The sequence below is a fragment of the Myxocyprinus asiaticus genome, chromosome 44 (genome assembly GCF_019703515.2).
Source record: "Myxocyprinus asiaticus isolate MX2 ecotype Aquarium Trade chromosome 44, UBuf_Myxa_2, whole genome shotgun sequence".
NCBI classification, from domain to species: Eukaryota; Metazoa; Chordata; class Actinopteri; order Cypriniformes; family Catostomidae; genus Myxocyprinus; species Myxocyprinus asiaticus.
In genome coordinates this window covers 30,857,972-30,884,885 of record NC_059387.1, presented here as the reverse complement: position 1 = coordinate 30,884,885, position 26,914 = coordinate 30,857,972, and the positions used below count along the sequence as shown (strand labels likewise).

Here is a 26,914-nt window from a genome sequence, read left to right as displayed (position 1 = left end):
TACGTGGTTCATTACACGTATCGCAGCAGTTCCGAGGTGGAATGTTCACTGTGTGGCTCTAAAAGCGAGTTAAATGTTCTCTGAAACAGATGTGTTTTTAAGGATGATGGTCTATGGAGTTTTAAATCAACAAAACATACCACCCTACAGTAAACCTTAAACCTAAATGTAACCAGTTGTGTCAACCAAAGCAAATGTGAGATGAAAACTGCAATTATTGGTGCAACCACGTCATTTTGTGGTGCTTCTATGACACTTTCAGCTCATCTTTCGACTCTCATATATGCATGTTTCTTGGGTTTGACACCTTAATACATATTAGTCAAGTGGCTGACGATGATCTTATTTTGGTCAAATACATGCTATTTTGTCTGTGTAAAAATTTACAATTAGCATCAAATAGTTACTGATATTTGTCAATTTACTGTATATGAAATGGCAAACAATAATAGCTGCATTTAGAAAAATGAATGAATCCATTATTCACTATTGAAACCGTACTCTCCTCCATGTTGAATGTTGGCGTGTTCTCCCAATTTGGAAACTTGGGTATCAAAATTATCTGTTAACCTATCGTAATTAGGACTTCACGTGCAACTTCCGAGTAGGAAACTCGTATTTACAATAATTCCGATAGCACGTGAAGGCAACATTAGTCTGACGTTCTGCCTAACATCTTTTATGTTCCACGAAGGAAGGAAAGTCATACAGGTTTGAAACAACATGAGGGTGAGTAAATGATGACAGGATTTTCATTTTTGAGTGAACTAACCCTTAAAAAAAAAAAAAAATCATAAACTTATTGGTTGGCCATGATTTTGATTTTGTGTTATGATACATGTTATAGAAATGGCAAAACACTGAATGTGGGTTTTTGTAAAGTTTATTTTCAGATAAAGTCTTATTTCAATCAGACAAAAAAAAAGTCAAAATCCAAAAAAAACAAACAAAAAAACAGATAAATATTTAAACAAATTGAATATACAGTATATATATATATATATATATATATATAGCACCTGGCACAGTCCAACCCCAGACTGTTTACAAGAATATTAAGATAACAGAGCTGTAAAACAACATGTTTTACTTCAAAGCAGTTCAATCTTTGTTTACATTGTGTGGAAAAACCCTTTAATATCATAACATTGCAAATAGCAAATCTGCAATAACATCCTGATCTTGTTCATTCGCTACCATCCTGGCAAAATAACACCTCAGCCACACAAATAAATACTGTACATATATACGGTTTTAAGGTACATTCGGAGGTATTTCGGTCTGGGTATGAAATTGGTGCCGTTACATTATCTTATTTACAGCTCAATAAAACCTACGCCTGACATATATGACACTTCAAGCTATTTGCTCTAAGATTTCAAGTAGGTGATTTCTGAACACGCTCAGACCACATGAAGTTCTGCATGTCACACTGAACATGAACTCGGCAAAGCCAGTACATCATATACCTTGTGTAAACTGTCGAAAAGCCCTTGGGCTTTCTTGATCGTGATATATTAGAGGCAAACCTACCTACACTTTGAGAAAGCAATGATTAATGAACTCTACAAACATTGTTTTGTTCTAGTATAAAAACAGATTTTACTCTTTGCACCACACAAATATTTCCCCTTAGTGTTTTGGGTCTAGATTTGGACACGAGATATCAACAGCGTAACTGAACACTTTTGGGATACGGACTGAAAGATCATCTGTTAGACATGCTATAGTACATTCATGTGGGAATCAATATAGAGAGACAGTTAATGGCAGGGAACACAGAACAAAACATCCAGGACCGACCTTAAAAACCTGACACGATACAAATAACACCTTCATACAGAGATTTTTTCAGGCAGCCATGAAAGCAAGAAATTACTATTTTACTAGTAACTAGTCACTATTTTAACTGGTTAAGTGGTTTAATATTGTGCCAGTGCAGTTCATAGGTGGCAGCAATTGAACAAGTTGGAAACGCAACTGGTCTAAAAAGAATATTTTGATGTGTCTGGATTTAGCAATGCAACTTTTTTGTCAGGGTTTGATTTAAGAAGAGTTTTTAAAAATACTTTAATTTTATCAATTTAAAGGAATAGTTCACCATAAACTCTTTTCTCACATTTTCTCACCCTCATGCCATCCCAGATGTGTAGGACTTTCTTTCTGTTGAAGATTTTTGTAAGAATATTTCAGCTCTGTAGCTCATACTCGTATTGTATTTCATACAATGCAAGTGAATGGGTGCCAAAATGTTGATACTATAAAAAGCACATAAAGGCAGCATAAAAATAATCCATACAACTCCAGTGTTTTAATCCATACCTTCAGAAGTGATATGATAGGTGTGGGTGAGAAACATCAATATTTAAGTCCTTTTTGTTTTGCTATAAATTCTTCTCCCTGCCCAATGGGGGGCGGCATGCATAAAAATGTGAATCACCAAAAACTCAAGAAGAAGAATGTGAAAGTGAAGACTGACTGAGAAGGGAGAAGAATTTATAATAAAAAAGGACTTAAATATTGATCTGTTTCTCACCCACACCTGTCATATCACTTCAGAAGACATGGATTTAACCACTGGAGTCTTATGGATTTTTGGAGCTTCAAAATTTTGGCACCCATTCACTTGCATTGTATGGACCAAGCTGAGAAATTCTTCTAAAAATCTTAATTTGAGTTGAGCAGATGAAAGTTATACAAATCTGGGATGGCATAAGGGCGAGTAAATGATGAGATAATTTTCTATTTTGGGTCGATGATTCCTTTAATTTGTTTTCCACATTAACACAAACATGTTTTAGTTTGATAGTTAAATAAGCATTCTTTATAGCTTCAGCATTATTTTTAAACAAAAATCCATTAATGCAGTGATATTAAGATCTGTCTAAATACAGTACGTTTTAACTGTTTCCAAACACAAAAACTGATGTTTTGACCATTTTTAAGCAAATGTAACACAAAGTTTACAAATTACTAGTATGGTTTCAATACGTATATAACAGACCTGCTTTTTATACAAACCGCAAAAATAAGACTTTTTGTTTATATGTACTTTTTTAAATTATAGGTTTAAAGGTTAAGATTTGTCAAAACCTCCGCAAATCCAAATGACTTTTGCTCCATTAAATACAATTTTTAATTTGGCAAAAATTAAAAAAGCATTAATTTTATATATTATATCTCTTAAGGAGAAAGCTGACATTTTAAGAATAGTATATATCTTTTTGCTAATACTCTACTACAGTAAGGTTGTATTCGTTAATATTAGTTAACTACATTAGTTACCATGAACTAATGATGAGCAAAACTTTTACAGCACTTATAAACCTTGGTTAATGGTAATTTCAACATATACATCTTTTAAATTAAATGTTGTATACATTTACATTAGTTTATGCATTATGAACTAACAATGAACAATTGTATTTTCATAAATTCACAATAACCAGATTAATAATAAATGCTGTAAAAAATAAATAAAAATAATAAAATTATCTATCTATCTAGTATCTATCTATCTATCTATCTATATATATATATATATATATATATATATATATATATATTATTATTATTATTATTATTATTAATTGTTAGTAATACCTAATGCATTTACTAATGTTAACAAACAAAACCTTATTTAAAGTGTTTATGAGATCATTGTCATGATTTTACATTCATTCACTGATATTTTTCTGTGTTCGCTGGGGCCCTAAAGCAAAACTGAAACTACCAATACAACTGTCTTTATCCGCCCAAACCAAGGCAGCGCTTCATAATAAATACCACCCATAAAACACTCCTGTCAACTGAATCAGAGAAGCGCAAAATGTGACTTGCTCTAACCCATATAAAACAACTGTTACATGAAAGAAAAGGAAATAAAATACTGTATAAAATATGTGCCATGTACGCGTCCTGACTCAACACTTGCCGCCAGTTCTTTAAGCATCAGAGATGTCATCTTATGTCATACACCAACAAAAACCTACAGCCTTGGTCTGAAACTATAGCATACACTCCAACACACGCATCAGTCTTAAATTGAAATCTATTTGATGTGTAAAGAGAGAGGGGAGGTGGCAGACACTCTTGCAGTCCATCACGACAGTTCTGGAAGACAATGTGTCCAGAGAACTGAACTGCTCAGACGTGCTCCGTGAACTGCATGTGCAGTGTAATGTCCAACATGCTTGATCAAAAAGTTTCAAACCAAAGTAAGGCCACACCATTCCTCCCAAAAATGAAAGCAAAGACTGCAAGCAAGAAAAAGACATTGTATCAGACATTAAGAATAATATAAATATTGACAGAAAATGCAGTCATTTTGCTATGGTACACTAATAATAACTGCTTTGTAGATTTACGGATCTTCATATATTCGTCAAAATTCAAGAACCCACATAGGTTTAGAAACAAACATAAATAATTACAAAATTAATTTTGATGAATTATTTGCCTATTTATTTCTAGATATGTAAAATAAATTTCTCAGCTACTGGTAATTAGATATTTCTCTAAATGTTAAATACTGTCCAAATTATTAACAAAGCAGATTTAAATTTTGCCACACAGCACCACAAACTATTCACCACACTGTTTTCAGAAACTTCATAAAAATAAATACTGACACAAAAACATTTTTATCTATTGATTATATTGAGTAAATTACAGCATTCTGGAAATGTATATATCATTATAATAATAAAATATAATTCAATTAAATAAAAAAATTTCATTTTGCAATTCAAACATTTATGTTTTGCAGATCTTCATACAGCTGAAACAAAAGTTTACATACACTTAGGTTGAAGTCATTAAAACTCATTTTGTAACCACTCCACAGATTTAATATTAGCAAACTGTAGTTTTGACAAGCCTTTTAGGACATCTACTTTGTGCATGACACGAGTAATTTTTCCAACAATTGTTTACAGACAGATTGTTTCACTTTTAATTGACTATATCACAATTCCAGTGGCTCAGAAGTTTACATACACTAAGTTAACTGTGCCTTTAAGCAGCTTGGGAAATTCCAGAAAATGATGTCAAGCCGTTAGACAATTAGCTTCTGATAGGTGTACTGAATTGGAGGTGTACCTGTGGATATATTTTAAGGCCTACCTTCAAACTCAGTGCCTCTTTGCTTGACATCATGGGAAAATAAAAAGAAATCAGCCAAGACCTCACAAAAAAAATAAAAAATAAAAAATGTGGACCTCAACAAGTCTGGTTCATCCTTGGGAGCAATTTCCAAACACCTGAAGGTACCACATTCATCTATACAAACAATAGCATGCAAGTATAAACATCATGGGACCATGCAACCATCAGACCACTCAGGAAGGAGAGGCATTCTGTCTTTTCTGCGAAAAGTGCAAATCAATCCCAGAACAACGGCAAAGGGCCTTGTGAAGATGCTGGAGGAAACAGGTAGACAAGTATCTATATCCACAGTAAAACAAGTCCTATATCGACATAACTTGAAAGGCTGCTCGGCAAGGAAGAAGCCAATGCTCCAAAACTGCCATAAAGAAGCCAGACTACAGATTGCAAGTGCACATGGGGACAAAGATCTTACTTTTTAGAGAAATGTCCACTGGTCTAATGAAACAAAATCAAACTGTTTGTCCATAATGACCAATGTTATGTTTGCAAGAAAAAGGGTGAGGCTTGCAAGACGAAGAACACCATCCCAACCGTGAAGCATGGGGGTGGTCATGTTGTGGGGGTGCTTTGCTGCAGGAGGGACTGGTGCACTTCACGAAATAGATGGCATTATGAGGAAGGAAAATTATGTGGATATATTCAAGCAACATCACAAGACATCAGCCAGGAAGTTAAATCTCGGTCGCAAATGGGTCTTCCAAATGGACAATGACCCCAAGCATACCTCCAATGTTGTGGCAAAATGGCTTAAGGACAACAAAGTCAAGGTATTGTAGTGGCCATCACAAAGCCCTGACCTCAATCCGATAGAAAATTTGTGGGCAGATTTGAAAAAGTGTGTGTGAGCAAGGAGGCCCACAAACCTGACCCAGTTACACCAGTTCTGTTTGGAGGAATGGGCCAAAATGCCAGCAACTTATAGTGAGAAGCTTGTGGAAGGCTACACAAAACATTTTAACCCAAGTTAAACAATTTAAAGGCAATGCTACCAAATACTAACAAAGTGTATGTAAACTTCTTACCCACTAGGAATGTGATGAAAGAAATAAAAGCTGAAATAAATAATTCTCTCTACTATTGTTCTGACATTTCACATTCTTAAAATAAAGAAGTGATTATTTTAAGAATTGATTATATCCTATGTTGAGTTAATTATAGCATTCTGGAAGTGTATCATTATACAGTAATAATCAAATATAATTAAATTTAAAAAAATCATTTTGCAATTCAAGCATTTCTGTTTCTGGGAATACCTCTTATGTGTGCATGATAACGTCTATAAGTAATTTAATTGTGTATTATAATTAAACAACACAATTTAGTTCAATTTAAATTATTTTCATTTGATTCCAATTCAAATTATATTTCTACATTCTGTTTTGATACCTCAATTCGAATTCAGTAAAAATCAGGAAAGGCACTCAAATTCCAAATGGAATTTTTGACATTTAATCAAGTGTGGGATATGAATTATAGATATAATTCAATTTTCACTAGTTAAAATGCTCATTCTTGATATCAGCATATACTATTGCAAATGCCCATTCCTGACATCAACAACTGAATTCAAACTAGTAAATATGCTAATTTTTGATATCGGTCATTTGGTTTTCACTATAACAATGTTAATTTCAGATATCTATAATGTAACTATAAAAGGTAGTAAGAAAGCCTTTTAAGATATCTTTAATGTGTTGATATCGGAAATATATTAAATATAAAAATGAGCACTTTGTTACTAACTGCAAATATCCATTCATGATATTAACCATTAAAGTACAATGTAATTATTGATTTTTTAAAATTATAACTTTACTAGTAAGAAGAACATAGCTGGTATGTGAAACTGGAATTTGAACTAGTAAGAAATTGCAGTTACAAATATCAGTCATTTTGTTTTATACTAGATGAAATTCCATTTTGATATCAAGAATGGCTATTTCCGTCATGTTTGATATCAAGAATTAATGTTTTACCAGTGCAGATGTACTTACTGATATCAAGAATTAGCATTTTAACTAGTGAAAATGTAACACTCCATACCTATCATTCATCTACTGCAAATGATTAATTGTTAAAAGTGCTTGCGATACACATCCCTGCAGTTTAAGTAATTACCGGTGGTCATCTCCGGAATCAGATTTGGAGTGAACCAAATCTAGGTGCTTGGAGTAGGCGATGTGGCATTTAACTCACCATACAGGTTGAAGGCACTTCAGCTGCTCCCTCTGCTGGTCTGATCTGGCACAGGGCTGGTGTTTATCTCCTCTTCATCAACATCCTCCTCTTCTTCAGCCCAGCCACCCAAACGGCCAGAACTGGGCGGCACCAGGCTGACTGTCTGTGAAGACAGTATCTGAGGACCTTGAACGAAAAGAAGAAGAAGAGTAGGTTTAAAGCCTTAATGGTGATATTGTGAGACGTAGACATATCTGAAATACTGCAGCACATCCTAAATGGCACATCATTTTAACTCCACATGTACACTAACGCTCACCACTATTAGTACTCAAATCCCTCATTGGCACAGGGGCCTGAAGCAGTCCAGATGTATGCTGGGTCTTCTGCTGATGTACCTGAGGAAATTACTGCAGTTAAAGCCTTTGGAAAACTATGCAGGATTATGTAGCCTTTTGTTTGTGTTTGACGTGCTTGTTTCTAATATTCCAGTACAAAGGGGTCATTGTCTCCCAGCGTGAATACTCACCTCGTGCATGTATATAGCATGCAGGCTCATCTCAGCAGATGCAAACTCTGATGCAAGGGCTGATTTGGACTGGCTGAGCATCTTGGAGTCACTTGCGGACATGCTAAAAAAGGGTAAAATTAATTGCTTCAAAATTAAGCCTTAATCAAAAATATAATTGCATACATATCTGTAAAGAAATATCATGAACAGTTATAGCTATCAATGCATTTGACCTGAAAAAAAGCGTTGCATTTGCAACTTTTCTATTATCTACGAAGTAACCTTGTATGCTCTAATCCAAAACCAAGTGTGTGGCCTATCTAAACAGTTTTTTTTAAACCTTCATAGGTTAAGTTATTTTCCTACCATAAAAGCAATTCAAGCTTGAAGTACCACCTTCATGTTTTTGTCGCAATTGCGAGTAATTCAATTAAATATTCTGCATATCACATAATTCATTTGATTAGACAGCCATAATATGAGTAGCAGACATACATATATATATATACACACACACACACACACACACACTGGCGGCCAAAAGTTTGAAATAATGTACAGATTTTGCTGTTTCGGAAGGAAATTGGTACTTTAATTCACAAAAGTAGCATTCAACTGATCACAAAGTATAGTCAGGACATTACTGATATAAAAACAGCACCATCACTATTTGAAAAAAGTCATTTTTGATCAAATGTAGACAGGCCACATTTCCAGCAGCCATCACTCCAACACCTTATCCTTGAGTAATCATGCTAAATTGCTAATTTGGTACTAGAAAATCACTTGCCATTATATCAAACACAGTTGAAAGCTATTTGGTTTGTTAAATGAGGCTTAACATTGTCTTTGTGTTTGTTTTTGAGCTGCCACAGTATGCAATAGACTGGCATGTCTTAAGGTCAATATTAGGTAAAAAATGGCAAAAAAGAAACAGCTTTCTCTAGAAACTCATCAGTCAATCATTGTTTTGAGGAATGAAGGCTATACAATGCTTGAAATTGCCAAAAAACTGAAGATTTCATACAAAGGTGTACACTACAGTCTTCAAAGACAAAGGACAACTGTCTCTAACAAGGACAGAAAGAGATGTGGAAGACTACATCAGAGTCTCTAGTTTGAGAAATAGATGCCTCACATGTCCTCAGCTGACAGCTTCATTGAATTCTACCCGCTCAACACCAGTTTCATGTGCAACAGTAAAGAGAAGACTCAGGGGTGCAGGCCTTATGGGAAGAATTGCAAAGAAAAAGCCACTTTTGAAACAGAAAATCAAAAAGAAAAGGTTAGAGTGGGCAAAGAAACACAGACATTGGACAACAGATAACTGGAAAAGAGTGTTATGGATCTTAACCCCATTGAGCTTTTGTGGGATCAGCTAGACTGTAAGGTGTGTGAGAAGTGCCCGACAAGACAGACACATCTATGGCAAGTGCTACAGGAAGTGTGGGGTGAAATGCCACCTGAGTATCTGGACAAACTGACAGCTAGAATGCCAAGGATCTGCAAAGCTGTCATTGCTGCACGTGGAGGATTTTTTGATGAGAACTCTTTGAAGTAGTTTAAGAAGTTCTGAACATTTTTTTTCAAACTGTAATAGTAATTTTTCATATTATTAATGTCCTGACTATACATTGTGATCAGCTGAATGCCAGTTTGGTGAATAAAAGTACCAATTTCTTTCCATAAGAGCAAAATCTGTACATTATTCCAAACTTTTGGCCACCAGTGTATATATATATATATATATATATATATATATATATATATATATATATAGTATGTGTGTAGACAGACAGATAGATAGACAGACAGACAGTATGTAGGCAGTAAAAAACAAGGCAGGGGTTAGATTCTGATATGTTTTTACCTTTATAAAACAAAACGCTTGACTGAATACTCTTTGAATCCAATTTTTTTTGTAAATTATCCACAAGATGACTGACATCTGTGTGGGCGATTTAGTAAAGGCATAAATTGCAAGAGACTGGCTACTTAATACAAACGTGTTGGCATTGCCAGTTTGCTAGTTTTTGGAGTGCCTGTTTTATAAGTTACCTGTCGCCCACAGTGTGCTCACTGTAGTACATAGGGCCATCTTGATGCTGTCTGGAGGGTAGGAGAGTGTGTGAACGTGAACGCCCAGCATGGGGCTGCTGGGATGAAGACAGGGACGCCAGAACGCTGGCGGCTGCTGAGGCTGCGCTGTTCTGTGGGATAAAACGATGATTCCATCCAGGCAGTCCGGATGCAGTCAGTACGGGGTGAGCCAACACGCTGGCTAACAGGTTATCAGGCTGAAAGAGAATAAAAATACAAAAACATACAGTGGGATTGTTTTAAAAGTTGTTTTCCTAATTTAATAAGGATTATTTATTTGTTTGTTTTCTTATACAAATTACATTATCAGCACAACAATTTCCTAAAACTTTTTCTTTTCAGGTTTAAATGAGATTTAAATCACAGACTCTGTTGTGGTCTCAGTTATTCAGAACTCACTGCATTTGCCTCATTTAGAGAAGTGAAAAATGTGTTGCCTAAGAAAACAAAAAGCAGATGGTAGAAGTTGGAGTGCTCGGGCACTGCGTTCAGGATTATGAGCTGTGAAATAAGCAATCTGGTAGCAGGCATCGAAACAATTCAGTGGCATTAAATGAAATGTCAATTTCTCATGTATTCTGGCAGTTCTTTAATATCCTGAATGCCACAGGAAGGGTTTTTTCATTTTCCCATTGCAATGAAGTGTTTCTAAAAATGTCGCACTCAATAAATAAACTCAAGATTTCTACTGTATAGGTGTAACCACTGAACGTCCGCAAATGTAGAATAAAATACAGAGTATACAGTTGTGCTCAAAAGTTTGCATACCCTGGCAGCAATTGTGAAATTTTGGCATTGATTTTGAACATATGACTGATCATGCAAAAAGTATTTTATTTAAGGATAGTGATCATATGAAGCCATTTATTATCACATAATTGTTTGGCTCCTTTTTAAATCATAATGATAACAGAAATCACCCAAATGGCCCTGATCAAAAGTTTACATACCCTTGAATGTTTGGCCTTGTTACAGACACACAAGGTGACACACACAGGTTTAAATGGTAATTAAAGGTTAATTTCCCACACCTGTGGCTTTTTAAATTGCAGTTAGTGTCTGTGTATAAATAGTCAATGAGTTTGTTAGCTCTCACGTGGATGCACTGAGCAGGCTAGATACTGAGCCATGGGGAGCACAAAAGAACTGTCAAAAGACCTGCGTAACAAGGTAATGGAACTTTATAAAGATGGAAAAGGATGTAAAAAGATATCCAAAGCCTTGAAAATGCCAGTCAGTACTGTTCAATCACTTTTTAATAAGTGGAAAATTCGGGGATCTCTTGATACCAAGCCAAGGTCAGGTAGACCAAGAAAGATTTCAGCCACAACAGCCAGAAGAATTGTTCGGGATACAAAGAAGACCCACAGGTAACGTCAGGAGAAATACAGGCTGCTCTGGAAAAAGACGGTGTGGTTGTTTCAAGAAGCACAATATTTGTTGACCCCTCTCCAAACATAGTGCTTATGGTTGTGACCATAAAGCTCTACTGTGGTCTCGTCACTCCAAATTACAGTGTGCCAGAAGCTGTGAGGCATGTCAAGGTGTTGTCAGGCATATTGTAACCGGGCTTTTTTGTGGCATTGGCTTCTTTCTGGCAACTCGACCATGCAGCTCATTTTTGTTCAAGTATCGTCATGTTGTGCTCCTTGAAACAACCACACTGTCCACTGTCTTTTTCCAGAGCAGCCTGTATTTCTCCTGAGGTTACCTGTGGGTTTTTCTTTGTATCCCGAACAATTCTTCAGGAAGTTGTGGCTGAAAACTTTCTAGGTCTACCTGACCTTGGCTTGGTATCAAGAGATCCCCGAATTTTCCACTTCTTAATAAGTGACTGAACAGTACTGACTGGCATTTTCAAACAACTATGTGATAATAAATGGCTTCATATGATAACTATCCTTAAATAAAAGACAGTTTTTTTTTTTTTTGCATGATCAGTCATATTTTCAAAATCAATGCCAAAATTTCACAATTTCTGCCAGGGTATGCAAACTTTTGAGCACAACTGTACATTTATAAAAACTGAACTGTAAGATACACTCCAACACAACACAAGAGTCAATGTGTCAAATGGTGTATTACTATATAAGGTTTATACAGTGTATTAAGATATAAGATAATATTATACAAGTTGTATTAAAAACTTGTATTAAGATAACACTGTCAAAATTAAAAACTAAATTTAACTTTCTTAATAAATGTCCCTGATCTTACAATGCAAAATATATTCTTATAAATAAAGACTAATATTTTCATCTTTCATTAAAATGTAATAAATCTCTCATAAATACTATTTTGCTGAATCTCATGATGAAACCTGTCAAGAATATGCCAAGTTTATATATCAGCCCAAGATCAAATATGAAATAAGAAATTTAATTTTCTTTAAAGAAAATGAAGCCTATTTTAAGGACCATATTGTTTTATATTTTATTTATAAATTTTTTTGCATTAATGTTCATTCTCATTACTTATAAAAAACAAATAATAATAAAAAATAAGTAAAGATATTATATACATTTAAAAGTATATAAATCATAGCCATTTTTGCTGCACTGCCTTTAATTTATTAGATTTTAATTATAAAAAGCATTGTATTATATTAATTATTCACTGTAATGCAGTAAAAAGTACTATTACAGTAATGAGAATCTAATGAGAATCATTGAGAATAATGGGAGTTACAACAGTTAATCATATTTTAGTATTACAATAATGAGAATTTGCAGTTAAACGTGCTTGTTATGAAAATAATGTAAACATTCTTAATGGTCCTAAAAATAGCTTTATTTTATTTGAGCAAAATATTAATTATTTTTTAATTTTGGGGTGAAATGTAACCTGGACATGATTTTTTTAATGGCATTCCCCCATAATTTGCATCAGCCAATAATATCATAGCCAAACAACCATGATCCAGTAAAATCCCAATATATAAAATGAAGTCCCGCCCTTCACTCTGAAATATGTCACATTATGGACGCTAAAAACATTGTGAATGCTGAAGCTACTTTGTTTGGAATAGCTAAAAAGGATTCATAATACTGGAAACTTTACCACAAAACAGTAGCTAAAATGATCAACTGTGACTTACACCAGTGGCAGACTCATTAGACAGTAGTGAGGTACAAAGAGGTGCTTCAGACAGCAGCAGCTGAGGAGATGGTCCTGTCTGTGCATCCTGTTGAACCTTCTCCTTCAGGTGACTGATGAACACAGAGCTCTCCTGCGGCGGCTGCCAGTGAGGGTTTTTGATGGTGAAATGCATCAGAGACAGCTCTGTCTTGCCGTTTTCAGCCTGTTGGTACACCGAAGCTTCCGTCTGACCCTCGGACATCCACTGAGAGAGAGGAAATGAAAACGTTGAGTCTTTTGGATTGACTGACTATTTATGCAACGACGGACTCCTGAAATACCCTGTTAGGCTTCGTTTAAAGCAATAGTTTAAATGAAAATTCTATCATCATTTACTCACTCTCATGTTATTCTAAACCCTTATGACATTATGTCATCCGTGGAACACCAAAGGAGATGTCTGACAGAATGTTAGCCACAGTCACCATTCACTTTCATTGCATCTTTTTTTTTTCTTCAGTAAAATGGAAGGCTAACATTCTACCTAAAATCTCCTTTTATTCTATTAAGACTCAACACAGGGCACTGCATCATTGCAAGCTGAAGCGTTACTATCGTTCAAACACAACGTGTGTGTACCTGTGGGTTGCCATGCCGTCTGATGTCCATCTGAGCGAATGAGCATATGTCACCTACTCCTGCAACGTCTACTGTGAAGTTACGGAAGAAGTCGATGATTTCTAGAGACTTGTTCCTTAGGGAGAAGATGAGGATGAACGGGGTAATTATGGGGCTGAGGAGCTCCTCCAAGATAAAGACCTAGAAACAGGTGCGCAAAATTGTGAGCATGTGTGCGGGTGTGAAAGGACCAACTGGAGAACAGGTGCAAAAAATAACTCCTTGGATGCCTTACTAGGCAGTTTCCAGAAGTAGGAAGTTATCAGTGCATGTCCACCAAAGTTTGTGTAACTCTCTGTCTACTAAGATGCCTCCATCTGGTCTATTGTTTTTTGGGCAGAGTAGATATGCCCTGCACTGCCTATATCCCACAAAAACAACCTGTGTGTGGGTAGAAAGAATAAAGATGCAATCTGATGAAATAAGAAATAAGCCAGTTCATTAATAAATGTTATTTTTAACATGTTTTCAACTTAATATATTTCTATTTCTAACATCACACATTATGGTGCTTTGGAAGCCAGTTTCCTTAAAGGAATAGTTCACCAAAAAATGAAAATTCTCTCATCATTTACTCACCATCCCAGATGTGTATGACTTTATTTTTCTGCAGAACACAAACTGAGATTTTTAGAAGAATATCTATCTCAGCTCATCTAGGTCCATACAATGCAAGTGAATGGTGATCAGACCTTTGTGCAGTAGCTCCAAAAATCACAAAAGACAGCATAAAAGTAATCCATATGAATCCAGTGGTTTATTCCATGTCTTCAGAAGCAATATGATAGGTGTGGGTGAGAAACAGATCAATATTGAAGTCCTTTTTTTACTATAAATCTCCACTTTAACTTTCAATTTCAGATGTGAAAGTGAACCTAAACAGGCACCACATGTGACTTTTGGATGTAAAAGTGAAAGTGGAGATTTAGAGTAAAAAGGACTTAAATTTTGATCTGTTTCTCACCCACACTTATCATATCGCTTTTGAAGATATGGATTTAACCACTGGAGTCATATGGATTACTTTTATGTTTCCTTTATGTGATTTTTGGATCTTCAAAGTTCTGGTCACCTTTCACTTGCATTGTATGGACCTACAGAGCTGAGATATTCTTCTAAAAATCTTTGTTTATGTTCTGCAGAAGAACGAAAGTCATACACATCTTGGATAGCATGAGGGTGAGTAAATGATTGGAGAATTTTCATTTTTGGGTGAACTATCCCTTTAAGAGATACCCTTTATGCAAAAATTAAACCTGTTATTAGCCATTCACGGCAAACAAATGTTTTGACCAACTGCAATGTTTTTCATTTGTTTTTCTATGTAAACATGCGCTAGATGGACGTCTTTGACTGTGGCATCACCTTGTGTCACGTCACGTCATGTCAGGTTAAAAAGAACATAAACCTTTAAAAATGTTCCTTGAGACACCTGCATTCTGTTTCTAGCTTTTTTTTAGCGCACGAACACGTTCAGTCTGACTTTGAATGGTCCCTTAAGGCACTGACTGACTAGGCAGCAGGGCAGCTGCCTTCTGTTCCAGATACAGCCCTAAAGAAGTAGTGCACATAGTGAGTAAAAACACCTAAAAGCAGGTGTGCAGGTGTGAAAAATTCCTAAAGATCAGGTGCACCAAAGCAAGACAAATAGCTGAGAACAGGTGTGCAAAATAAGAAAAATAAAATGACGTTTACACTACGGACCCGACTGACCCGAGCTTTATCTAGGGACCAGAATATCATCGAGACTTTGCACCACTCTAGTTAGTTCAAGATAAAGACTAAAGAGGGTAGCTCCAGGCAATATATTTTTTAAATGACAGTCTGAAATGGCATTGCTCTGTCTATGTTTTGCAGTTCTCACCGCTTTGTACTGGAAAAGCTGTGCCATCTCGTCGCGAGTCTCGCTCTTGTTGCCATTGCCCTTCCAGTGATCCGGCATGTAGTGAATATGGGCCAGGACACACTGCAGCAGCTGTTCAGGATACCACACCATATGTTCATCTGGAATAAATGACCTGCGAGAGTGTGAGACAACGTTAATGAAGTCCATGTCAGTGTAACAGTTGCTAACAGCATGGTACTTAGTGTACATTATGTCAGATTAAAAGTTTGGAGGTAACAAGGTCAGCTGAACACATCAAACAACACTTATTATGTGACCTCAGGCCATCTGGGAAGAGTTTTGGAGAGCAGTTGCAGCACCCCTGTTGTTTTGACCATTGTGTTTTGTGTTTTAGTAATAGTGATATGCATAGTACAAATACTTTGCAGAAATTCGTTCCACTTGTTTCTTGTGTTTCTTGAGTTTCTTGAATGAAATGTCTAATACAGTGTCCAGTGGATGTGCACTCACCAGATAGTAGATCATTCGGGTATTTCTCGTCTACTCTTTTATAAATTTTGAGGATTCGGGCATCCCTACTCCATTGGCATACTACGTATCTAGTAAAGAGGTATGCATATCTGGACAGGTAGCAGGTACGTACCTGGAGACCGTGATGACCACGCCCAGCACAGTGATGGCCGTCAGGATGTGTTGCACCGTCAATACGTCCTCGTCATACACTGTCAACAAAATCAGCACAGCCAGCACTGAGCCGGAGAAGAAAGCCACATTCTTCGCCAGCACCGTCAACAGGGGAGAAACAAAGGCGTTCATGTACTTAGCGGCCGGCTTGTATCCGCGACCCAGCCTGCCTTGCAACTCATGATCCAGCTCATTAAAGTGTCGCAGGTAAAGACGGCCGTACAGCGACCAGCGGCGCGCACCCAAACTGCCTGGCTCCCGTTTGATGACTTCGGCATAGCTAAAAAACGCATACAACACCTGCCACACCACCACGAATGGGCAAAGCAGAAGATTGACCATGCCAGTTAGCAATATAACACGGCTGAGCTGTTTCGAAAGCTCTTGGCGGTTCGCAGCTCGTTTGTACTTGGGATGTAAACTCCATTTGTTCTGAAAAAGCGAGAGGGGGCCCCAAAAAAGAATAAGTTCAAAGTTGTACTTTAGGCCCTGCGTGAGGAAAATCATGTCTCCGAAAAAGGGCACGCGCAGTCTGACGGGCAGCAGAGACTTGTTGATCATGGCGACGGTGTAGTTTTTAAAGCGTAGGATGCGGTGGTAGATGTCCAGTTCGGAGAGTTCCCTTTTTTGGACGCACATGGGCTGCTCACGCTGCAGGTGAATCAAACGGCCTTGAACTTCTTGCCATGAGAAGTTACACAACTCGTCCTGGTATTTATATAATAATAAAAAAATAGAGTGCTTTAGTTATAGTAAACAGTGCTTTAAATGTTTGAACAAGCATGTAATGTCTATAAATTGTAGTGTGTAATTGAGTTGATTTATCAAAATAATTACACTTCAGTAAACATGAATAAAAACAACTAAATTTAAAAGGACTTCAGGACTGCAACTTCAGTGGGGTCAAAAATTCTGAGACCACTATTTTGCATTTTTCTAATTAAATAACTTTTTTCATTGTAAATTAGATCATCAGTATAACAATTTGCTAAGTAAAAAAAATCAGAATTTCTTAGTATTTGGTACATACCCCTTTTGCTTTAAAGGGATAGTTCACCCAAAAATGCTCTTATCATTAACTCACCCTCATGCCATCCCAGATGTGTATGACTTTCTTTCTTTTGCAGAACACAAATTAAGATTTTTAGAAGAATATCTAAACTCTGTAGGTCCTTTAAACGCAAGTGAATGGTGACCAAAACTCTGAAGCTCCAGAAACACATAAAGTAATCCATAAGACTACAGTGGTTAAATCCGTGTCTTCTGAAGCGATATATTTGGTTTTGGGTGAGAACAGACCAAAATTTTACTCCTATTTCACTGTATATCTTGCTACTGCAGTCTCTAGGCATGATCATGATTTCAAGCTCAATTACACTTCCTAGTGCTTGACGCATGCGCAGAGCGCTAGATGGCGCTGGGGAGTGTAATTGAGCTCGGAATCATGATCGCCAAGGAAACTGCTGATGTCAAGATTTATAGAGAAAAATTAGTTATATTTTGGCCCGTTCTCACCCAAAACCTATTAGATCACTTCAGAAGACATGGATGAAACCACTGGAGTCGTATGGTGCATGTATGCTGCATGTATGTGCTTTTTGGAGCTTCAAAGTTTTAATCACCATTCACTTGCATTTTATGGACCTACAGAGCTGAAATATTCTTGAAAAATCTTCATTTGTGTTCTGCAGAAGAAATAAAGTCATACACATCCGAGATGGTATGAGGGTGAGTAAATGATGGGAGAATTTTCATTTTTGGGTGAACTATTGCTTTAATGATAGCATGCGCTCGGTCTATTGATAATCCATGTTATCCAGCGTGATTTGAGAATGTTCCAAAAAGCATCTTGTGTGCTTCAATGGAAGGAAGGAATTCAGACCTTTTGTACAAAAATATTAACATGGTCAATGTCACATATTTGCTTAAATTTGATTTGTCAACTTGAAACCTTTGTTTATTTTCAGGTTTAAATTTGATTTTGAATCTCAGATTTCCAGAACTTTGGACCCCACTGTACGTCCAATAAAGGCGTAACGCATGTACCATGTCTATGATGCATGCATATCTTACCATCTGTATTTTGAGTGCTTTAATATAAAACTGCCGGATCTCCCAGTAGCTGAGGACATTGCAGATCACCTTCACGAGCCGATAGACCCAAAAAATGGCTGCCATTATCAAGAGAAATATGATCCAGCTGTTGCCTTCAATCCTGATTGGGTAAGAAAGATTTCATTATTATGACAGCAGATGATTATGGCATTGCTCATGGTACATTTATGACACAATAACAATGTAGTCATCCATAACACAACAAACTGCACTGGCTAAAACATCTTGTGAATCAACAACCTAAACGTGCCAAACAGCTAAATATGCAAAAAGTCTTCACTGAGATAAGATAACCCCCCCCCACCAAGGGCACAATGTTGTTCATGGTTCAAGGATTGCATTTTGTGAGGTTTGAACCTGGAACCTACTGATTGCCTGCTCAGATCTTTTGACCACTATTCCACCCCCATAAAAAAACAATCTGACAATAAAATCAATCGGATGGACTCTCAAAAGGGTTAAAATATTTACAACATTACCAAGTCTTAATTACTTTATGAAAGCACATGATATTCTTGGATGTAGTTATGAAATTAATATGTTTGTGTTGTTGCACAAATCAACAACAGGAACACTTCTACAAGATATATATTTCTTCTGAGTATCTTACTATAAATGGTCTCCCTGCCTGCTCAAGCTAGTCTGGTTTGATGGTTTTGTTGGGGTGTTTATTGGTTTTTAAGCACTTTTGGAGACCAACTAGACCTACTTAAAACAGCTAAGACCAGCAAGATATTTTAAATCAGCAGGGTAAAGCTTGAAAATGCACATGGGTCAAGAGGTGTACAGGAAATGTACTCCAACAAAAAATGTGATATCCGATGTCAAATGGACTCAAACACCACACACTTTCAATCTATTTAAAACCCTTGAGCTCTACGTAATAGACAGTTTCAGTCTTATCTATGGCCTCAGAAATAGATTACCAAAGTCTTGGAGCAGAACATCCTGATGTTCCAACAGATCAGATGCTTGTTTACAGATCGCTTGTTCTGAGCTACTATCTGAGAAGTGGGAAATGAATCAGGTTGAGGAGCCAACTCGGGTTCATTTCCAGCTAACTTCACTTCACGTGAACTTAACTGTGACAGTGAATTTAGTCCCAGTGTGTTGCAATACATTACATAGACAAACACCTAGTGCTCCAGGGTAAGTTTGCTTTCGTCAGAAACTGAGCTTGACAAAACAGGCGGACACTAATAACAAATCTGAAAACATTTGAAAGCTGAACACAATGTGTGTTTGAAGTGTAATGTATGATACAGCCATCAAATGAAACATCCAAGAACCATGTCAAATATATATATTCATCTTGGTTCAACTATACTAATGCCAAACAGAACGGCCCGGAAACTGGGAGTGGATGACCAGCTTAACTTCATTGCCAACATCTCATCAACCGCCCAGTCATGCAGGTTCGCACTTTACAACATCAGGAAAATCGGACCTTTTCTGTCTGAATATGCTGCACAGCTCCAGGTCCAAGCTCTACTGCAATGCTCTACTGGCCGGCCTCCCAGCTAGTATGACTAAGCTACTGCAGATGGTCCAGAATGCAGCAGTGCATCTGGTTTTCAACCAGCCAAAGACTGCTCACATCACCCCGCTCTTGATTTCACTCCACTGGCTACCTATAGCTGCCTGCATCAAATAGACTCTGGCCTTCAGGACAGCCAATGGAACAGCATGATATATATATATATATATATATATATAGATATATAGATATATATATATAGATATATAGATATATAAATATATAAATATATTAGTGCTGTCGAAGTTAACACGTTAACGCAAAATTAATTTAACGCCACAATTTTTTTTTAACGCCGTTAACACGTAATATGACCCTTTGAATAAACTGTAGCTCATGAGAAGCGAGTCAATTCTGGTGCCCACCTAGGGAGCTGGTGCCCTACACAGACTGCGTAATATGTGTATAGGGAGCAGCGATACAGATTACCAGCTAACGGAAACACTGCTGCTGTCTACAAGGTTCTGTCACAGTGTCTCTGTTTGATATTGCACAAGCCAATACAGAAGTTGGAGACATTGCTGGAACTCTGCAGCTAATCTGCACTGTCATTAACCCATTTAATCCCACCGGTTACAATTGTGACCGGGGGTCTAAAAGAAGTTTTTGATGTATTTTGCAATTGTAAATGACAGAGAGTTGTCAATTGTAAATGACAGTGCAGAATTTTTTGCATGAGTGGTGAAAATAGTCACATGACCAGAGCTATTTTATTCCACTGTGCTCCTGGAAAGATTATGTCTGTCAAAACTCAATAAATCCTGTCATAATACACTTACAATGACCATATTTTGTACATAATTTGAACTGAGTTGTGTTGTGTTCATTTTCTGTTGTTCAGCTCTGTTGGTGGGGTAGTTTTTGTGTGAATGACTGAAAAATACATCTGGATGTAATCTATTTAATCGCGATTAATCACATAATTTTTGGTAATCGTGATTAAATATTTGAATCATTTGACAGCCCATAGTTCCATTTATGTTATTCCATAGTTTTGATGACTTTACTATTATTCTAAAATGTGAAAAAAAATTATAATAAAGAATGAGTTTTTCAAAACTTTTGACCGGTTGTGTGTGTGTGTGTGTGTGTGTGTGTATATATATATATATATATATATCACACACACACACACACACACACATATACACACTGGCGGCCAAAAGTTTGGAATAATGTACAGGTTTTGCTGTTTTTCGGAAGGAAATTGGTACTTTTTTTCACCAAATTGGTATCCAACTGATCACAAAGTATAGTCAGGACATTACTGATGTAAAAAACAGCACCATCACTATTTGAAAAAAGTAATTTTTGATCAAATCTAGACAGGCCCCATTTCCAGCAGCCATCACTCCAACACCTTATCCTTGACTAATCATGCTAAATTGCTAATTTGATACTAGAAATTCACTTGCCATTATATCAAACACAGTTGAAAGCTATTTGGTTCGTTAAATGAAGCTTAACATTGCCTTTATGTTTGAGAAATAGATGCCACACATGTCCTCAGCTGACAGCTTCATTGAATTCTACCCGCTCAACACCAGTTTCATGTACAACAGTAAAGAGAAGACTCAGGGGTGCAGACCTTATGGGAAGAATTGCAAAGAAAAAGCCACTTTTGAAACAGAAAACAAAAAGAAAAGGTTAGAGTGGACAAAGAAACCTCAGAAAAAAGTGTGTTATGGATCTTAACCCCATTGAGCTTTTGTGGGATCAGCTAGACTGTATGGTGCGTGAGAAGTGTCCAACAAGACAGCCACATCTATGGTGAGTGCTACAGGAAGTGTGGGGTGAAATGTCACCTGAGTATCTGGACAAACTGACAGCTGGAATGCCAAAGATCTGCAAAGCTGTCATTGCTGCACGTGGAGGATTTTTTGATGAGAACTCTGAAGTATTTTAAGAAGTTCTGAACATGTTTTTAAACTGTAATAGTAATTTATCATGTTATTAATGTCCTGACCAGTTGAATGCCACATTGGTGAATAAAAGTACCAATTTCTTTCCATAAAAGAGCAAAATCTGAATATATATATATATATACTGTACATATAATAACTTTGTTTGATGAGAAATAAGCATCAAATTTGGATGGGTTCCCACACACCAATGAATTGCCTTGGTTTTATTATGGTCATCCATGATTAATGGATAACAATATTAAAAATGCATTTATTCCACTCACAAAGAGCAATGTCTAGCATTAATTCTAATTTTATTAGTAAATTCTATGGACTATTTTGGAACATAACTCTATAGTCTCTATACTTTATAGTCGCTATAAAAATCTCCAAGACTTCTTAAGATTGTATTAATTAATTTTTTATTAAGATTAAGACTCAGAAAAATTAAGATATTTTAATGGAATATTCTGGGTTCAATACAAGTTAAGCTAAGTCGACAGCAATTGTGGCATAATATTGAATACCACAAAAATTAATTTTGACCTGCCCCTCTTTTTCTTTAAAAAAAGCAAAAATCGAGGTTACAGTGAGGCACTTACAATGGAATTGAATGGGGCCAATATTTGAATGTTAAAATACTCACTTTTTCAAAAGTATAGCCACAAGATATAAACATTATGTGTGTAAACATGATTTTAGTGTGATAAAATCACTTACAAACCTTTTCTGTGTACAGTTATAGCCAATTTTACAACTTTGTTGCCATGATGATGTAATGTCAACAAACCCTAAAACGACTGTAAAAATTACAATTTAAACAACTTTACAGCTCAAATAATATGTGAGATTTAACAGAAGAATTAATGTAAGTGCTTTTATAAAATTATAAGCTTCACATTTCTGTGTTCAAACCCTCCAAAAATGGTCCCCATTCATTTCCATTGCAAGCTTCACTGTAACCTACTTTTTTTCTTTTTCTTTTTTTTTTTAAGGAGGGATGAGACAAAATTAATTTTTGTTGTAATCAACATCATGCCACAAATGTTGTCGATTGAGCTTAACTTCAATTGAACCAGGAATATTCTTTTAAGGTTTTCCGTGACCATTGGAACCCTGTTGAAAAGTAAGATATTATCCACTAAGTTTAATGTGATTTTCAGTATATAAAAAAAAAAAGTTTAAACCAATGTGTAATTAAACATCAGTGTAACCAAAGCTATTCTACAAGCAAAAGTCGATTTCAAACCCCAAAATTAGGACAACCAGGTTTTCCCAGTTTTATGTGCCTGTAGAAAGTGGACACACTGACCTCTCAGTACACTGCTCCCTGGGTAAAATAGCATCAGGAAGGGTGACCTTGTTTCTGTCAAGGGGACCGAGACTCTGGCCCGTGTGGTTGACCGCTCGGTTGGCAAAGAGAACATCATATTCCACACAGTTGAAGAGGAAAGTTGTAAACGTGACCACAAACAGGAATTGCCTGAATACAGGAATGCAAAATGTGATTAGCTCAATGTAACATTTGCATTTTTAGTGATATGTCCCCAAACATGCTCTGTCTATCAATTGCAAAAAAACAAAACAAAAAAAAAAACGACTTACACAAGTTCAAAAAACTCTGACAACACCATGCAGGCAAATCCATTCTTCTGATGGAAATGATAGATGTAGAAACATTGATTAAGGATGCTAACATTACAGTAATGGTTTAAACAGTTTTAAAGAAGTAAAACATTGTTTTGCAATTTGTGTACAGAGGCAAAGCATATCATATTAATATCATATCATATTAATCCCTTATGATGAATAAACAGTGTGTTCTTATGAAAGAGACTGTGTGAGAACCATCATAAACCAATTCTGAGAAAATTGTAGCCTACTGGAACAATTCTGGTACTGTAGTTTATAGCTATTCCATGACTGCTTATTTTTGGATGAAAAGAATATAACATTTTAACAGTTGTTCTCTACTGGTGGGAACGCAACCCAAAAAGGGTCGCAGGCCTGTTTTGATTGGGTCACGGACAGCAGGAGAAAAAAACAAAGCTCAATGCAAATAATAAAATGCAGCTATCCATAAAATTGTGCATAGTTACTTAGGAATGCAAAATAAATAGGCTCATCTGCTTTTTGATAGGAGGAGAAAACACTTCCGTATCTTCTGTTGCTGATATCTAAGCCTATGCAGTATGTCAGTATGTCTACAGTATGTCAGCACAAATTCATCTGTCACTTAGTAATACGGTTAATGCTAATACAATATTTGGCCTGGTGTTTGTTCCATGTGTTATTCTGGCTCATCAAACTTCTGCTGTTGTTTATGTACTGTCTTTAAAAAACTGTCACGAAATTATGCAGTTTGTGATAGTTTTAACACATTTCAATGTTTGAGTTTAAGGACATATTTGATTACTTTCGTATGATAAATAACAGTAATACTGTATTTTGTCACCACTCCATGTCCAATGCAAAATGGGTCTTAAAGCAAAACCAGTTGAGAACCGCTGTTTTAGAATGAGCCTCTGAGCATCAACCACATAAATGATGTCATATTATCATACTGATCCATGCCCAATGCACTGATTTATAAAGGATATTCTTGTGAAGAAATTGTCGAGGTTCTTGATATGATGCCATGGGTCTACAATGTAATGAGAAATCGTTGTCAGTCAATTGATAAAGAAAGAATAGTGTATACAGTCTTGTCTGACATTATATTTCAACATGTTAATGTATAAGCCAATATGAGCACTACACATGTCTATACACATACATTGGGGAGTAAAATGCCAATAATGAAATTCATCTGTGTCACAATATGGGCTTAACTATTACATTAGACATCTATTAATCATTTGTGTATTGTTGTGCAATGTAAAAATGAACAATAATGACCTCCTCTACCCTCTGGCACATGAATAAGTAAGTCTTCCTCTCCTTGGGGTGAGTCTTCATCATAGTCTTCTATACGCTGATACTCCTGATACGTTTCAAAATCAGCCATCGTGTTTTACATTCTACCTCTCTATGATGTTCACCATAGATCCTGGACAACAGATATTGCATGTGAGTGGAATTATATACATGCCTACTATAAATAGATCATTTAAAGTATTACAATAAAAAACAAACACCAAAAACATTTCAAAATGACTGTGGTCCCTTGATAAAATAAACTCACGTTATCACTGCTATGTTTGATTTTTATATTTTTTGACAAAATCACGATCACATGTCCAGTTTAGAGGCAGTTATGTCAAGGACAGGTTCTATTGCATCATTACACCGCGACATTTTACCACCACAGATCATATTGACATGCAAATCTGAGCATTATTAATAAGAGAATGATTATTGTATCAAATAACGTTTATTATGAGTGCCTCAAAACAGGAGTGTGTTTCATAAATTGCAGTGAACAGATAACCATAAAACATGAACCTCATCCAGACAAAACTGCTCATTATTTGTATCGTCTATCATTTGCGTATTTACATTGAAAATATTTCTATGAAATGAAAACTATACGAATATAAAGATCGCTAAAAGACTCTTACCATCCGACTAACGATGATCTTCGCCTTTGCGCTTCACAACAATAACAGAAATCACAACAAACATCGCTCGACGTCACTTTGTTTTCGAGTGGCGTCACTTCCGGGAGGACTTTTTTTATTATTATTATTATTATTTATATATACAGTATATTTAATTATAAAATCCTTCCGAAACAGCAAAAGCTGTACATTATTCCAAACTTTTTGAATACTGTACAGATTTTGCTGTTTCGGAAGGAAATTGGTACTTTAATTCCCCAAAGTGGCATTCAACTGATCACAAAGTATAGTCAGGACATTACTGATGTAAAAAACAGCACCATCACTATTTGAAAAAAGTCATTTTTGATCAAATCTAGACAGACCCCATTTCCAGCAGTCATCACTCCAACACCTTATCCTTGAGTAATCATGCTAAATTGCTAATTTGGTACTAGAAAATCACTTGCCATTATATCAAATGCAGTTGAAAGATATTTGGTTCATTAAATGAAGCTTAACATTGTCTTTGTGTTTGTTTTTTAGTTGCCACAGTATGCAATAGACTGGCTTAAGGTCAATATTAGGTCAAAAATGGCAAAAAAAAAAAAAAAAAAAAGAATCAGCTTTCTCTAGAAACTCATCAGTCAGTCATTGTTTTGAGGAATGAAGGCTATACAATGCTTGAAATTGCCAAAAAAATAAAAAATAATAAAAAAAAAACCTGAGGATTTCATACAAAGGTGTACACTACAGTCTTTAAAGACAAAGGACAACTGGCTCTAACATGGACAGAAAAATATGTGGAAGGCCAGATGTACAACTAAACAAGAGGATAAGTACATCAGAGTCTCTAGTTTGAGAAATAGACACCTCACATGTCCTCAGCTGACAGCTTCATTGAATTCTACCCGCTCAACATCAGTTTCATGTGCAACAGTAAAGAGAAGACTCAGGGGTGCAGGCCTTATGGGAAGAATTGCAAAGAAAAAGGCACTTTTGAAACAGAAAAACAAAAAGAAAAGGTTCGAGTGGGCAAAGAAACAGACATTGGACAACAGATAATTGGAAAAGAGTGTTATGGATCTTAACCACATTGAGCTTTTGTGGGATCAGCTAGACTGTAAGGTGCGTGAGAAGTGTCCGACAAGACAGCCACATCTATGGCAAGTGCTACAGGAAGTGTGGGGTGAAATGTCACCTGAGTATCTGGACAAACTGACAGCTAGAATGCCAAAGATCTGCAAAGCTTTGGTGAATAAAAGTACCAATTACTTTCCATAAGAGCAAAATCTGTACATTATTCCAAAATTTTGGCCACCAGTGTGTGTGTGTGTGTGTGTGTGTGTGTGTGTGTGTGTGTGTGTGTGTGTGTGTATATATATATATATATATATATATATATATATATATATATATATATATATATATATATATATATATATACATGAATATATATGTATGTATGTATGGAGTTGCAATTAATTCTCCAGGCTTCATTTGCCAATTCAAATCTCCAAACCGAAAAAAACAAAGAAAAGAAAAAAAAAATATCCAGAGGATATGTTATATTAT

The 26,914-nt window shown here is 36.0% G+C and overlaps 1 protein-coding gene across 2 annotated transcripts; it reads right to left on the bottom strand.

The window, feature by feature from the left end:
- Positions 1–873: 873 nt before the first annotated feature.
- Positions 874–25,433, bottom strand: atg9b (autophagy related 9B). Of its 2 annotated transcripts, XM_051686606.1 has the most exons (15): positions 25,361–25,433; positions 24,699–24,849; positions 24,401–24,444; positions 23,406–23,470; positions 23,113–23,283; positions 18,318–18,459; positions 16,204–16,952; positions 15,579–15,732; positions 13,676–13,855; positions 13,056–13,301; positions 9,917–10,155; positions 7,877–7,979; positions 7,667–7,745; positions 7,366–7,533; positions 874–4,256 (listed from the first exon to the last, which is right to left on the bottom strand). In XM_051686606.1, exons 2-14 carry the CDS (start codon positions 24,805–24,807, stop codon positions 7,385–7,387), a joined length of 2,430 nt encoding a protein of 809 aa, XP_051542566.1. In that variant the 5' UTR covers positions 24,808–24,849; positions 25,361–25,433; the 3' UTR covers positions 874–4,256; positions 7,366–7,384. The 2 variants fall into 2 exon arrangements, with proteins under 2 accessions (XP_051542566.1, XP_051542567.1); XM_051686607.1 differs by lacking the exons at positions 874–4,256; positions 7,366–7,533; positions 7,667–7,745 and adding an exon at positions 8,997–9,084.
- Between the last annotated feature and the right edge of the window lie 1,481 nt (positions 25,434–26,914).